Genomic DNA, 12,005 nt, shown 5'->3' with positions numbered 1-12,005 from the left:
TATCTGAGAAAGTTCTGGTGGAGCACATATTCAAGTCTTCAGACAAAAGAAAATCTGTATCTGTTCAGTCAACACTAAAAATCTCAAATTCCTTGATTGATACCTTTCAGAAACACAAATGATTCACACTATGCACAGAGAGGGTACACATTCAAATGCATTCAAACACATTCAAATACTGCAAGAAACTGCTGGAAAGAAAGATCCACTACTACCCCTCAAATGGTACTCATACCTACAGGACTCAAGAAGGGCAGAGAAAAGAGCACTTTCTGAAATTCCAGATGGTCTAAGGGTGAATTGATAATTAAACCGTTAAGGGGCACTGAGAACAAAAACTTCTAGGTAGTAGTTAAGAGATCTTGATAACTGTGGAGGAAAACAAACAAGAAGCATACACTTCTGAAGTTCTGGGGCTAAGGGAAAAAAAAAAAAAAAGATTCCTTCAATAAGCAGAAAGTAAATATGGATGTGTGCAAGCTCTAGCATAGAAGATCAACAGTGGAAAAAGTCTTTCTCCATGCCTGATGTTTTATACTGACCAACTGAATAAGTAACGAAATTATTGATATAAGACTTTGAACAGTTTTACAGCTGCAGAAGCAATGAAAGTCATCAAATGTGAGACATTAGAAATATTTGCAGAATAAGGGTAACAGATTTATCCTGACTAGGGGGAAAGACATATCTTTTCAGATCAAGTGGCTAACCTTACTAGCAACATAATTGTAAACTAGGACTGTGTATTTTGTTATCAGTTCTATAATAATTGCATGAATCCTTTTTTTATATCTGGAAGCAGGACCACCTGTTCATGGGATATTGTTCTTTGGATATCTGTTTCCTGAATTACCACCCATGCTGTGTCGGTAGTCTAGCGAAAGTGACGACTGGAAGAGTTATTAAAAATGTTTACTTTCAAATATGAGTTAATCTTCATAAGTTATGGAATTTAACATACCGTTATAGTTTGAAGAATGTTTCTGTATTTCACTCCTGCTTCACAAAAAGAAAAAAAAATTCAAGGAGCAAATCTCATGGTACTACACATTAGAATTTCAAATAATCTCTCCAGCTGTTCAATAAAGTTTACCTTCAGTCTCTATCTAAAATCTCAAAATACTGTCAGAAGTACACAACAGAATTAGCATCTATGTCCTGCTTCTAATTTTAAAAGGTTGATCTAAGTTTTGCAAGACTAAACAAGATCGGGTCTTTAGATTAACATGAATAATTTATCATATCTCTGTCAGTAAAGCTAAAATGATGACTAATTATCCCAGCATGTAATTCACACAAATTCAAGCTATTATGGTGTCTATGAATAAATTAGCTAGGCATGTAAAATCTAGTATGTTCTGGCTACTAGAAATCTGAAATTAAACTTGTATTTACAGAAACAACTTTGAAAAAAGGAAATACAGTACAACAATCTATATTCTACTGCACTGTTCACAAGCCTTGCAATAAGATTTCTTATCAACACATACAACTACTTTAGGATGGTGGACATTTTAAGCCCTTTCCCGCTGCAGATTCCTCTACACAACTAGCTAAAGTTTGACAGAACACTTCTTAAACCTTATCAGGTATGTTTCCGAGTTTGGAACTCTAAGAGTTCTCATTTATTCAATAAATCAAGAGTATCTCTGTTAAACAACCACTAAGCTTCTATGTATGATCAAAACAAACACCCCTCAGAGTGAAAATAAACTACAACTGTGGTTTCAGGCCATGCTAATTCCGAGATGTCACTCCAAAGAGTAAATAAAGGTTATAAACTAGTCCATCTCTGACAAAATAACTGACTACAGTACATACTGTAAGATTAGTCTCTTTACCAGAAAGATAATTCCTTATTAATATAAACATTTCTAAAATGTTGTGTGCTCCCCTCAGAATATAACAAATGTTGATGCCTTCTGGAGCTGTCGAAGGCTAGCTGCAAGCAAAGCTAATCTATGAACAGTGGGATATTAACTGAGCAAAGCTGTTCTTAAGTACTTTGTCAGCTGAGACTTCAAAAAAGCTTGAAACATTATGAAGAATAGATATAGTTACCCTTAAAGTGAATGAGCAACCACGCTGTGATCCTCAGCACAGGGAGTGGCAGAGTCCCATGGCACACTGATATTGGGCACCAAGTTCTGGGCTACAGAAGCAGGACTCTGTGACTGAGAAGCAGCTATCACTGATGGTGTGTATTTTTGCTGTGCGGGTTCCATGCCACAGAGGTGAGGGGATCTTACGTGAGACGTCAAACCTCCCCACCTTTACAAAGTAGGCCATATGTGATTTACAGCTGTCTAAATCCAAAGATTTAAACAAGTAGTTTGAAGCACCATGAAGCTGCAGCAGTGGATCAGTAAGTAACATACCTGGTTCTGCCACTAACCTTGTTGGATCACTTTACATATTTGTTTGAACACATTTTGTGGTTACTATCTTCTGTACTGTCTCAATGTGCCAATACAAAACTGGGAAGTTTCTCTTTTTCATCAAAAATGCTCTCTCCCTAAACTGGCCTCTATGCAGTGATAGGATAATACATGAAATATTAAATCTGTACTATCAGCACACATTAGCCTGCATATCAATGAAGCCTACTTGATCAACCACCAAATTTGAAAATTGACCATAATCCCTATTTTTATCACTTCATATATTTGAAAGTATCATACGAGTTAGTTAACTCTATATAATATATTTTCAAAATAAATTGGTAAATATTATCCCCTAATTTGTATGAGAGAACTAGGGGAAAAAAGGCCGAGCAACCTACAGGAACTCATAAAAGTCCACATATTTTAGGACATGACCAGAAACAGAAGTTCTGATCCTTGTTCATACCTAGACCACTCTATTTTTTTCTTTTGGAGGCTATGGTACAGGTCTATTTTCTCACATCAACAGCTCTACTCATTTGATGTAAAACTTACTACAACATGATGTACTAATTTAATGTGATACTTAACATAGAAAATCGATGTATCAGAAATAAAGTACGACAGTGACTGGGATTACAGTATTTTAAGAGGAATGAATGTTTGTGTGCTTGTCAAAATGCCAAGCAGAAGTGCTAGCACCTGCCCGTGTCCATATATTGGGAATTAAACCAAGAATGCCAACACAAGCCATATGCTGTTTTCTTTTACATACAAATATTTTTTCAAACATTGAGTTACTTTTGTTTTTTCAGAAAGGTAGCGAAATCCGTAGCACTGAAGATTTAACAACTGGCTGCTACATTTACAACAGACAGCTATATTCAGCATTACTAATAGCTTTGCTATTATTTGCATCAAAAAGGCTGCATAAATGACATGCTCTCTGCCTTAGTTGTGATTTGATTACAATTTGTTTTGCACATTCTTTAGACAGATCAATAGATTATTAATGTGGTAATACTCATCTAATCATGCCACGTAACAAGGTATTTAAAATTGTACTTAAATTTCTTTCAAAAAAAAGTCAAACCAGCTAATTTAAACAGTTGTTAGCACATTCAGTATTTATGACAGGAATTTCGCATGACTGGTCGACAGCAGCAAGTTAGAAGGTTTAGCTCAGCTGATGCCAGCAGTGATGGATGTCCTTGAAGAAATTCTTGTTTGCTGATCAGATCAATCACTAAACAGAATGCAAGAGAGAGGATAAAGAGAGGATGAGGCTCAAACTAAAGTCATATTTCCATTTCTATGCAGAATGCAAGAGGAAGAAATGTACCATAAAGCATCATGTGCAGCTATTACGAAACTTGCCAAAGTGGTTTTTTACATAAAGTAAATCTGATGGCTTTGTATCCTATCAATTTTCACTTGAAGCTACTCAAACATGCAATAGTAAGTAGTCAGATTATGTAAGAAACCATCTTTGAACATTAAATTCCAGGAAGCAACAGCACAATCAATATTCTGTCCACAAACAAGCCAGAGATTCCTTTCAAAATGTCTGAAATGAAAAGAATTGAACAGCAGTCATGTCAAGCAATAAGGACTTGTCTTCATTATTTACTGGATTATGAGTCTGATAGGATGAAATACACTATTTTGCAAGTCCTGAAGGAGCTTATAGGTACATCAGGAAGTTACAGCTGATTTCTAACACAAAATTTAAAACTTCTTTAAAAATAAGTTTAATACTAACTTCTGCATACACTTAGTTGCACTAAGTGGGGAACATAATTTTTAGGCATATACACCTTTAAGTATATCCAGTTACTTTGAATGCATTGATGAACTTACACGATTATCAGAATAAGCATGATTTGATTATAACATAAGTAATTAAGCAATGAAACAGTTACAGTGAATTAAACTTCTATTCTTCTGTAAAAAGCATATGGAAATCTATTAAGTGAGATTACTTCATCGACAGACACTGAAATCACTGCACATCAGAGAAGGCAAGAGAATCAGGATTTGTATCAGGCTCTCTGATAATACTAATTTAGAATCAGGAAAGCTGACAAAAAGAAAAAGTTTAAAATAACAGTTATAACTATTTCGATATAGTAAATTTATATAGTAAACGTAGTCACATAGTATATGTTTACACAAACTACATATACAGCAAATACAAAATACACGTATTTAAATTTATAGAAGTACATAATAATATCATAAAGTAAATATATATATTGTTATAATAGGGACATAGTAATGGCAGGAACGGGAAGTAGTGAGAAGGGGTGAAGAAAATGTAAAGTCTAGCTATGAGCTGGAAAGAGAAAGGGCAAAGGAAGGTGAGAGGTGGTAGAAAATCAGAGCTCTCAGTTACCAAAAAAAAAAGTGATGAAAAAATAAAATTAGTACAAGAAAAGTGGAGGTTCTTGTTAAGAGGTACAGGTGGGTGCCAAGTACCCAAAAGAACCAAACTCAATATGACACTATAGAAAATCTGAATTCCAGTATCTGTCCCCAAGTCGCTAACATCTGTCTACAGAATGCCTGTAAGAAGCAAATCTATGTACTCGGTTCTGTTCACTTCATGACATATCCTGTTTGTTTTGTCCCTTTTGTTACACGCTTTTAGAAGCAATGCAGCAATTAAAACCATAGCAGCAGAAAGCATAACCAGAACTACACTCAGGAAATTCATCAAAGAACAGGAAAGTCAGTGTGATTTGACACACAAAGCAGCTCTTTGTGTTGCAGGAAAAAAATAAAGGATAGCTTTAAAGTTGTGTACGCTTATGTTAAAGATACTTCAATATCTAAAAAAAAATATTCAAAATGAGGTAAGAAATAGAGAACTACCTTGAAAGGAAAACATAACAGAAAATGTATAAGGAAGTAGGAAGTAGTAGGAAGAGAAATTAAAGAGAAAGGAAAGTTGCTTGAAAACTCAGCTTTCTGGCTTATTCAAAAATTACCAGCTTCCCTACCAACAGTTTCTCACTTTAAATTAGTAAAATGTTAGTATTTTCTGCACCAAGATCCTGATGCATAGAGGCAAACATATCTTTAAAACAAGTATTTTGAGTCCAGTGTTCTCTCTCAGATTTCCACGCTCCATGGAGAAGCAAAAATGTTCTCTGGTGACAATCTGTGCTAAATAAGTTAATTCATCCTTTGAAGATGTTCTCAGTGTTCAGACTATAAAATCATGTTAGAAATTAAGCACGCCACAGAGGAATGTATAATGTTACCAACATGATGTAGGTTATAAGTGCCCACTAACTCACAAACCACCAAGACTAAAATACCTGCATGGATCGTTATAAATCCACTGAAGAACAGTGGATAAGTAGAGGAATAACTATGATTCAATTCACACTAGCATATTCTCTGTTAAAGTAACAAAATATTCCAAGATGACTCTACTTACACAAAGGCATGGCAGATAACAGAATTACCCAGGAACATAAAATAGCACACCATCATAATTTCATGAAATAGATTAGTCACTATAATGAACACTGTTTCTCTACTACAGTGTAGCTGGAATGATATTTTCTGAGCATCTCATTTTGTCCTCTGACTTAAACCTGTAAGAGTTGTTCCCCCTTAATCCAGTCCCAAGAGACTCCAGGCAATTAAGAAAAGCTGACACCTGCATGTACATACAGGTACATATGAACACAAAGTTACAGAAAGACAAACAACAATAAAATTCGGCATTGTCTACTCAGTTTAATTGCATATCATTCAACCCATCTTTTCTTGCAAGGTTTCTAATGCCATAATATTTCTTTTGTTAATCCAAATCTTAGGTGTTCTACTGGCTACAAAGCTGAGTGGGTTGTGCTGGTTATAGAAAGCTGGTACCACTAGGGCGGAAGTGTTGTCCAAAGACTGACAAGTTGCCCAAGTTTAAAATTCTATTAAATCATTCTACATTGAACTAATGAGAAAAAAGCCTGTTCCAGTACTTCTCTTTCCTCATAGTATGGACGTAATCACACCAGTTGAGCACTCCATTCGTTGTTCTAGCTTTTTACCATTTATTTGGTTGGGTTTTTTCTCCACCAATTATTAGATTATGTATTTCTTTATGCCCTGAACCAAAGGGCTTTGGAATAGTTATTTAAAAATCTCTTACAAATTTTCAGGAAACCCTCACGAGCCAGTATTTTCATGTGTTTGACAAATTCAGGTCTCATTTCTTCAGATTTTTCACCATCTTCATTCATGATTTTTAGAGTTTGTCCTGTCTTCAGAGGAGTGCCAGCATTTAAAATATCCAAGAAATAATGACCTTTTTAGCTTAATTACTTCTTATTGACTTGATAAGTCACCACGCTTTAATGCAAAATCTGCCACCACAATTAAGAGCTGCAATCAGGCATTTACTTTACGTTAAGCATTCAAGGAAATTTTATGCATCTTACAGTAACTCAGTGGAGAAGTCTTGTCCTGACAGCACAAAAATCTGAAGTGTCAGAAACCGCTGGATCAGTCCCACTAGAAACAAGAAAAAAAAATAAATACATGTGCTGTGTTTGTGCAGATGTACACTTCACCATCAAGCATTTCAATTTGGTACCATACAGCTACGCTCCTGCAACACTATTTCCCAAGGTTCACACAACATATGAACATGAGAAAAAGCTTTACAATTCTACATTGTGTTCCAAGAGCATGTAGACACCAAATATCCCAGAGGAACTATACATTAAAGTAATACTTTCCTACCAAGGCTACCTTGTTGTCGTATGAAACTTGTGCTCATGTTTGTGACAATGTACACCTTATTAAACAACTTCAAAAAGCACTTGGGTAAAAATGCAGCCCAGATCATGACAACAATGCTCAGTGGAGGATTCCGATTTTAAGAACAACAGCAAAGGAGCTTAACTGAGGGAACAAACACAAGAAAACTTTCTGGATTCAGGTACCTCCCTATCAAGGGAAAACAGAGAGTACAAAACTGTCTGAATTGAACTGTATGTTGTTTTCTTATGTATTTCATCAGGGAGGGTATGGGCTGCTCTTCATTGACTTAAGACTCAACAGCAACATTAGCTCTTCTTCTAAAGAATATGAATCCAGAATTTCCTTCTTTTGTGGGTCAAATAACAGCTCATAATTTCAAATTATATTCGTATATATAATGACTTATTTTGGAAAAGTATCTAAAGATTACAGTACAATTGGGAGATTGTATACTTGACATAAACGAAGTACTTGAGGTATATACACCTCAAGAGAGGAAGAGACAGCATGGTAACAGATGGAACTTTAACTGTAGTATTGCAGCAACAGCAAAAGTAAATTTAAAACCTAGCTGTTCTTCACAATGATAACCTACAACACTAATTCTCAATCCTCATTCTAGGCTGTAATAGTTTATTGTAACATTGGCAATAAAAAAATTAAAGTTGGATTTCTCAAAAAGATACATTAGACTACTATTTACAATACTGAAGATAACAGTAAATTTCTTTTATAAAAAACAGATTAATCTTCAAGGACTTAGGGCATGGCCAGCCTATATGATTTCTTATTTGTTTTTTGTGCTTTTTCAGAAAAACTAATTTGTAATTATATACATTGCTTGAGAAATACACCAGAAGATTCCTGTTTCATTTGACTAAAATTCCCATCACAGTTTTTCTTCAAAAGCAAATCAGTTAATTCTAAACCATCTCAATTCATTACTACAAGCCCTATAAGGTACAATACCCGGAGTGGAGTTTAAGGCATAAATTATGATGATTGCTGTATGCCCCAAGACAGAGACTGCTTTGATTCTAGTTTATTCTGGTGCAAGTAATAGACCACCTGGGGAAACACTCCATACTACCCATCAGAGGCTGATTACACAAACACAGCTGAAACTTGGGCATAACTTCCTTGAACTGCTAGTGCTTATTCGATACACAAAAGTAAAAATACTTTAAAAAAGTAAAATCAGAAAGGGGACAGGAACCTATTTCACACTCTGTAATGCCAATAGAATTGACTTTAGTAAGTCTGAATGGAGTCAGAAGTTATTTGTCAGACATCAGTCTATAGCAGAATCAGGTACAGAAGCGAACCTAGCAGCACTAGGAGAACGCGTATCAAGGCTCCTCCCTACAGCACTTACTTTAATATGGCATTTCTAAACCTTTTACTTATTTGTAACCGACCTGCCAAAAAGTTAAGCTAAACCAGTTTGCTAATGCTGAATCACAGCCAAAGTAAGGGAGAATAACATAAGTTTTACATTCCAATGTAAAACTGATTTAATGATCAGAACAACATCACAGACATTTAATCCTTTGATACTTACAAGTTTGTCTGTTTTCCTTTGGTAGCTGCATTTTGTTGATTTGACTGCTTCCTTTAAGTATGAAAACAAAGCCTTTTACTTCTTTATCATATTCCTACAAAAAGGAACAATAAACAAACACAAGTATCTTGATAGCATTCTTCTCTTCACAGCCAACCATGCCACTAACATGCAAAGCTACTACGTTTTTTTTTTAAATAACAAACGGAAGACAGCACTGCAAGTATGACAGCAGTTCAAATACGATGGTAATAATATAGTCCACAGAAAGATGCCCTTGCATGTTTTATGGACAAATAATGCTGACAAACAGGACACATGATCCAAGGGGCCCAAATCAATCCACTAGTTATCAGAACAGCAAAATTACTTTCTAAATATTTAAACTGTAATATTATGCTACAACCAACCTAGTCTGCAAGCAGGCATAAAGAACTAATTTAAGTAGTCATTTAGTCTGTCATAATGACAGAACTGCAAGTGACAACTCCACTGTCAGGTCAAAGCCCTCATTACCCTCTAATTTTAAGCTTCATTCACATTTTTCTGTTTCATACTCTAGGTTTTATAAGTTTCTTTAAAAACTTACTTTCCATATAGCTGATGGATTGCCAAAAATCTTCCATTTTGCTCCTGGGTTCTCGCCTTGAGCACTGAATATTTCAACAAATGGGCCACCCTATGACAAAATGGTTTAGGGATACATCATCCAACCAAGTGTTCAGTGCCGAATCATCAGTGGTCGAGATGAGTACATAAGAACAATCCCTCCCCACACCAGGCTGTTACCACACTCAGTATTACTGGACAGTCAGACAGCAGAATATTATTAACAGCTTCTAGACTATTATAATATTATCAACCATATAGTCAATACTTGGCTTCACCAGAAGATCAGAAGATAAAATTGAAGGAATACCATGGAATATTCTAAATTATTTTATTTATAATGTCATTCTCTAAAAGGCAAAATTATTTTAAGAATTCTAAAAACATGCAGGAGATTAGTAATTTATACTTGGATGTGGTTTATTTCTACAACTCAGCTAGTGAAGTGAGTTTTAAAACACACTGCTAAAAATATAATAACTGTTGTAAATTGGAGGTTTAGTCTGATTTCCTATGGAAATGAAGTTTACACAATCTGTCTACATATGTGAATACATTTGGCTCTGTCTACATATGCGAGTATGTCAAAAGACATTTCCCATTAACTTTTCTACTAGTTACCAAATTCCAGCCTGATTTGACCAAACAGTCTGGTAAATTCACAAAAATTTACTATCTTTCCTAAGTCAACTTAAGTGAACTACAACAACTTGTAGTAAACCTGATCCTACCAGTACCACCATAAAAAGGTAAGGGATGTACTCATGCTGCCGCCTGCACGAGGCATCTGAGAACACTGGAAAAAGACCGTGAATGCCCCTGCCAGCTAAAAACTGCTTACACAGAGCACGTGCCCTATTAGACATCAAAGAATCTAACATTAGGCTCTTGGGGAGGTAGGCTTTATCATCTCTGCTTAGGGAATTATTTGCTTCAATATTTTTCCCATTTGGAGTCACATTTTTTGTGACATCTGATCTACTCAGCCTATAGTTCGGTCAGCATTTTTTCAGCAGCATGGTTGACCTAATCAATCATTACAGCCCTGCCGCGCCCTTCTCATTCCTAGTTGCCTGCACTCCCCAATTCTCTTTATGCTCAGCTGCCCAAACAATTGTACACAAGTCAGAATGAGCAAGAAGGGTGAGCAGTCTTGCCAGCAAAATAAATGCTCTTCAAATTACTCTTTCAGAGAACATCAACTCTGCACCGTATATGAATTAGGTATTTTCCTCTGCCCACCCACACCTGGCAGCTTTCGGCCACATGGCTAACCTCAGTGACTAGACTTACAAAGTTCTAAGGGGATTCAAAAGGGCATTCCATAAATTGCACTTGTAAACTGTTTTTTAAATTTATAATGGATACAAAAATTTTAAAATAATCACACTATCAATTTGAAAGTTATCTGACATATTTAAGGACTACAGGATCAAGGTCTTTGAAAGTCAAAAAAGATTCTTAACTGCCAGGTTGTATGTACTTGTAGCAAATCTTAGCAAAGAAGTGGCTTTTTCTCCCATATTTACAAATACATTTTGTTAATACAGCAGCCCTTGAGCAGGCCCTGATTTGAGGCTAAACTAACCCAACAGGACATGGAAAAGTACTGGACAGGACATGAGAAAATACTGAACAAATATCTGATCTGAGAAGCTCACAAAAGTTATTTAGTGCCATGGAGAATGACTGGATCTCATGGGTGGCCAAGGGGAAGTCAAGCAAGAAACTGTCAAACTCCACAATCAATTGAAGGGGCATATGGGGCATCTTTTGGGGAGCACAATCCTGCAAAGCCACCAGCACCGAGGCAATGGTATCGGAAATACCATATAAAGCTGAGATAGTCTAGGTAACAGCATCAGAAATACCAATTTCAGGTACAGAGGTAGCACATCTGGGACCAATGGGTAAAAAGTAATTAGAGGTTGTTTGCTCCCTCAGAAGGGGACTGGTACACAGAAAGAGAGGCAAAGCGTGGTGAAAAGGAAGGCCAGGAAACAGTACAAAGGATAATAAGGTTTGTAAATTATGCAATTAGTGTTGTCACAACCCTGTGCTGGACCAAGAGAATAAACTAGCCACTGTTTTCTGATTATAGCTTAAGAGTTGGACCTGTTCCCATGACTGGGTGGGAGGAGATGGTGTGCCTTCCCTGGACTACAAGGGTAAAGACAGACAAAAAGCCATTGGTAACACCATATTGGTGTCCATTCGAGACCTGACAGCATCAGCAGCTACCCACAGATTTCATAACATTTCTATAAAAATACTAAATAATGAAACATTCCAAAACATTTCTTATCTGGATTTTTTGCCCCCCGCCAGAATAAGCCATTTCAATTGAGTTCTCTCTGAGGTGAAATGAACACAGGTAAAAAATAAAACTATTTCTGTTTTACCTGATAGTGATTTTTGAACATTTTCCAGCTTTCACAGGCAAAAAATAATTTCAGCTTCTCGATCAGTAAAGTCACTTACAGACTACACTGAAAAACAAAAACAAAACACACACATAAAACTTGATAAAGGATTTGACACGAAAGAATCCTATAATGAAACCCAACCATTTTTTAAAGATCCGAATACTATTATGAAATATTTTTCATGAGTACAAAATGTATACCAACTGAATCAGAGTGCTAACATAAAGGAATTAAGATCAAAAAGTATTAATA

At 35.8% G+C, this 12,005-nt stretch overlaps 1 protein-coding gene across 2 annotated transcripts in view; it reads right to left on the bottom strand.

Moving 5' to 3' along the window:
- The window catches only part of CFAP20DC (CFAP20 domain containing), a 75,735-nt gene extending 63,985 nt beyond the window's left edge, over positions 1-11,750 (bottom strand). For both annotated transcript variants that reach the window (XM_009955305.1, XM_086470290.1), the window contains exons 1-4: positions 11,730-11,750; positions 9,308-9,397; positions 8,719-8,812; positions 6,833-6,905 (exon numbers count right to left, since the gene is read on the bottom strand). In XM_009955305.1, the coding sequence (XP_009953607.1) occupies positions 6,833-6,905; positions 8,719-8,812; positions 9,308-9,397; positions 11,730-11,750 (278 nt within the window). The remainder of the gene's footprint in view (positions 1-6,832; positions 6,906-8,718; positions 8,813-9,307; positions 9,398-11,729) is intronic.
- Between the last annotated feature and the right edge of the window lie 255 nt (positions 11,751-12,005).

The sequence above is a fragment of the Leptosomus discolor genome, chromosome 9 (genome assembly GCF_034619465.1).
Source record: "Leptosomus discolor isolate bLepDis1 chromosome 9, bLepDis1.hap2, whole genome shotgun sequence".
Classification (NCBI taxonomy): domain Eukaryota; kingdom Metazoa; phylum Chordata; class Aves; order Leptosomiformes; family Leptosomidae; genus Leptosomus; species Leptosomus discolor.
Note: the sequence above shows the minus strand (reverse complement) of the source record. Positions and strands in the feature narration are given on the sequence as shown.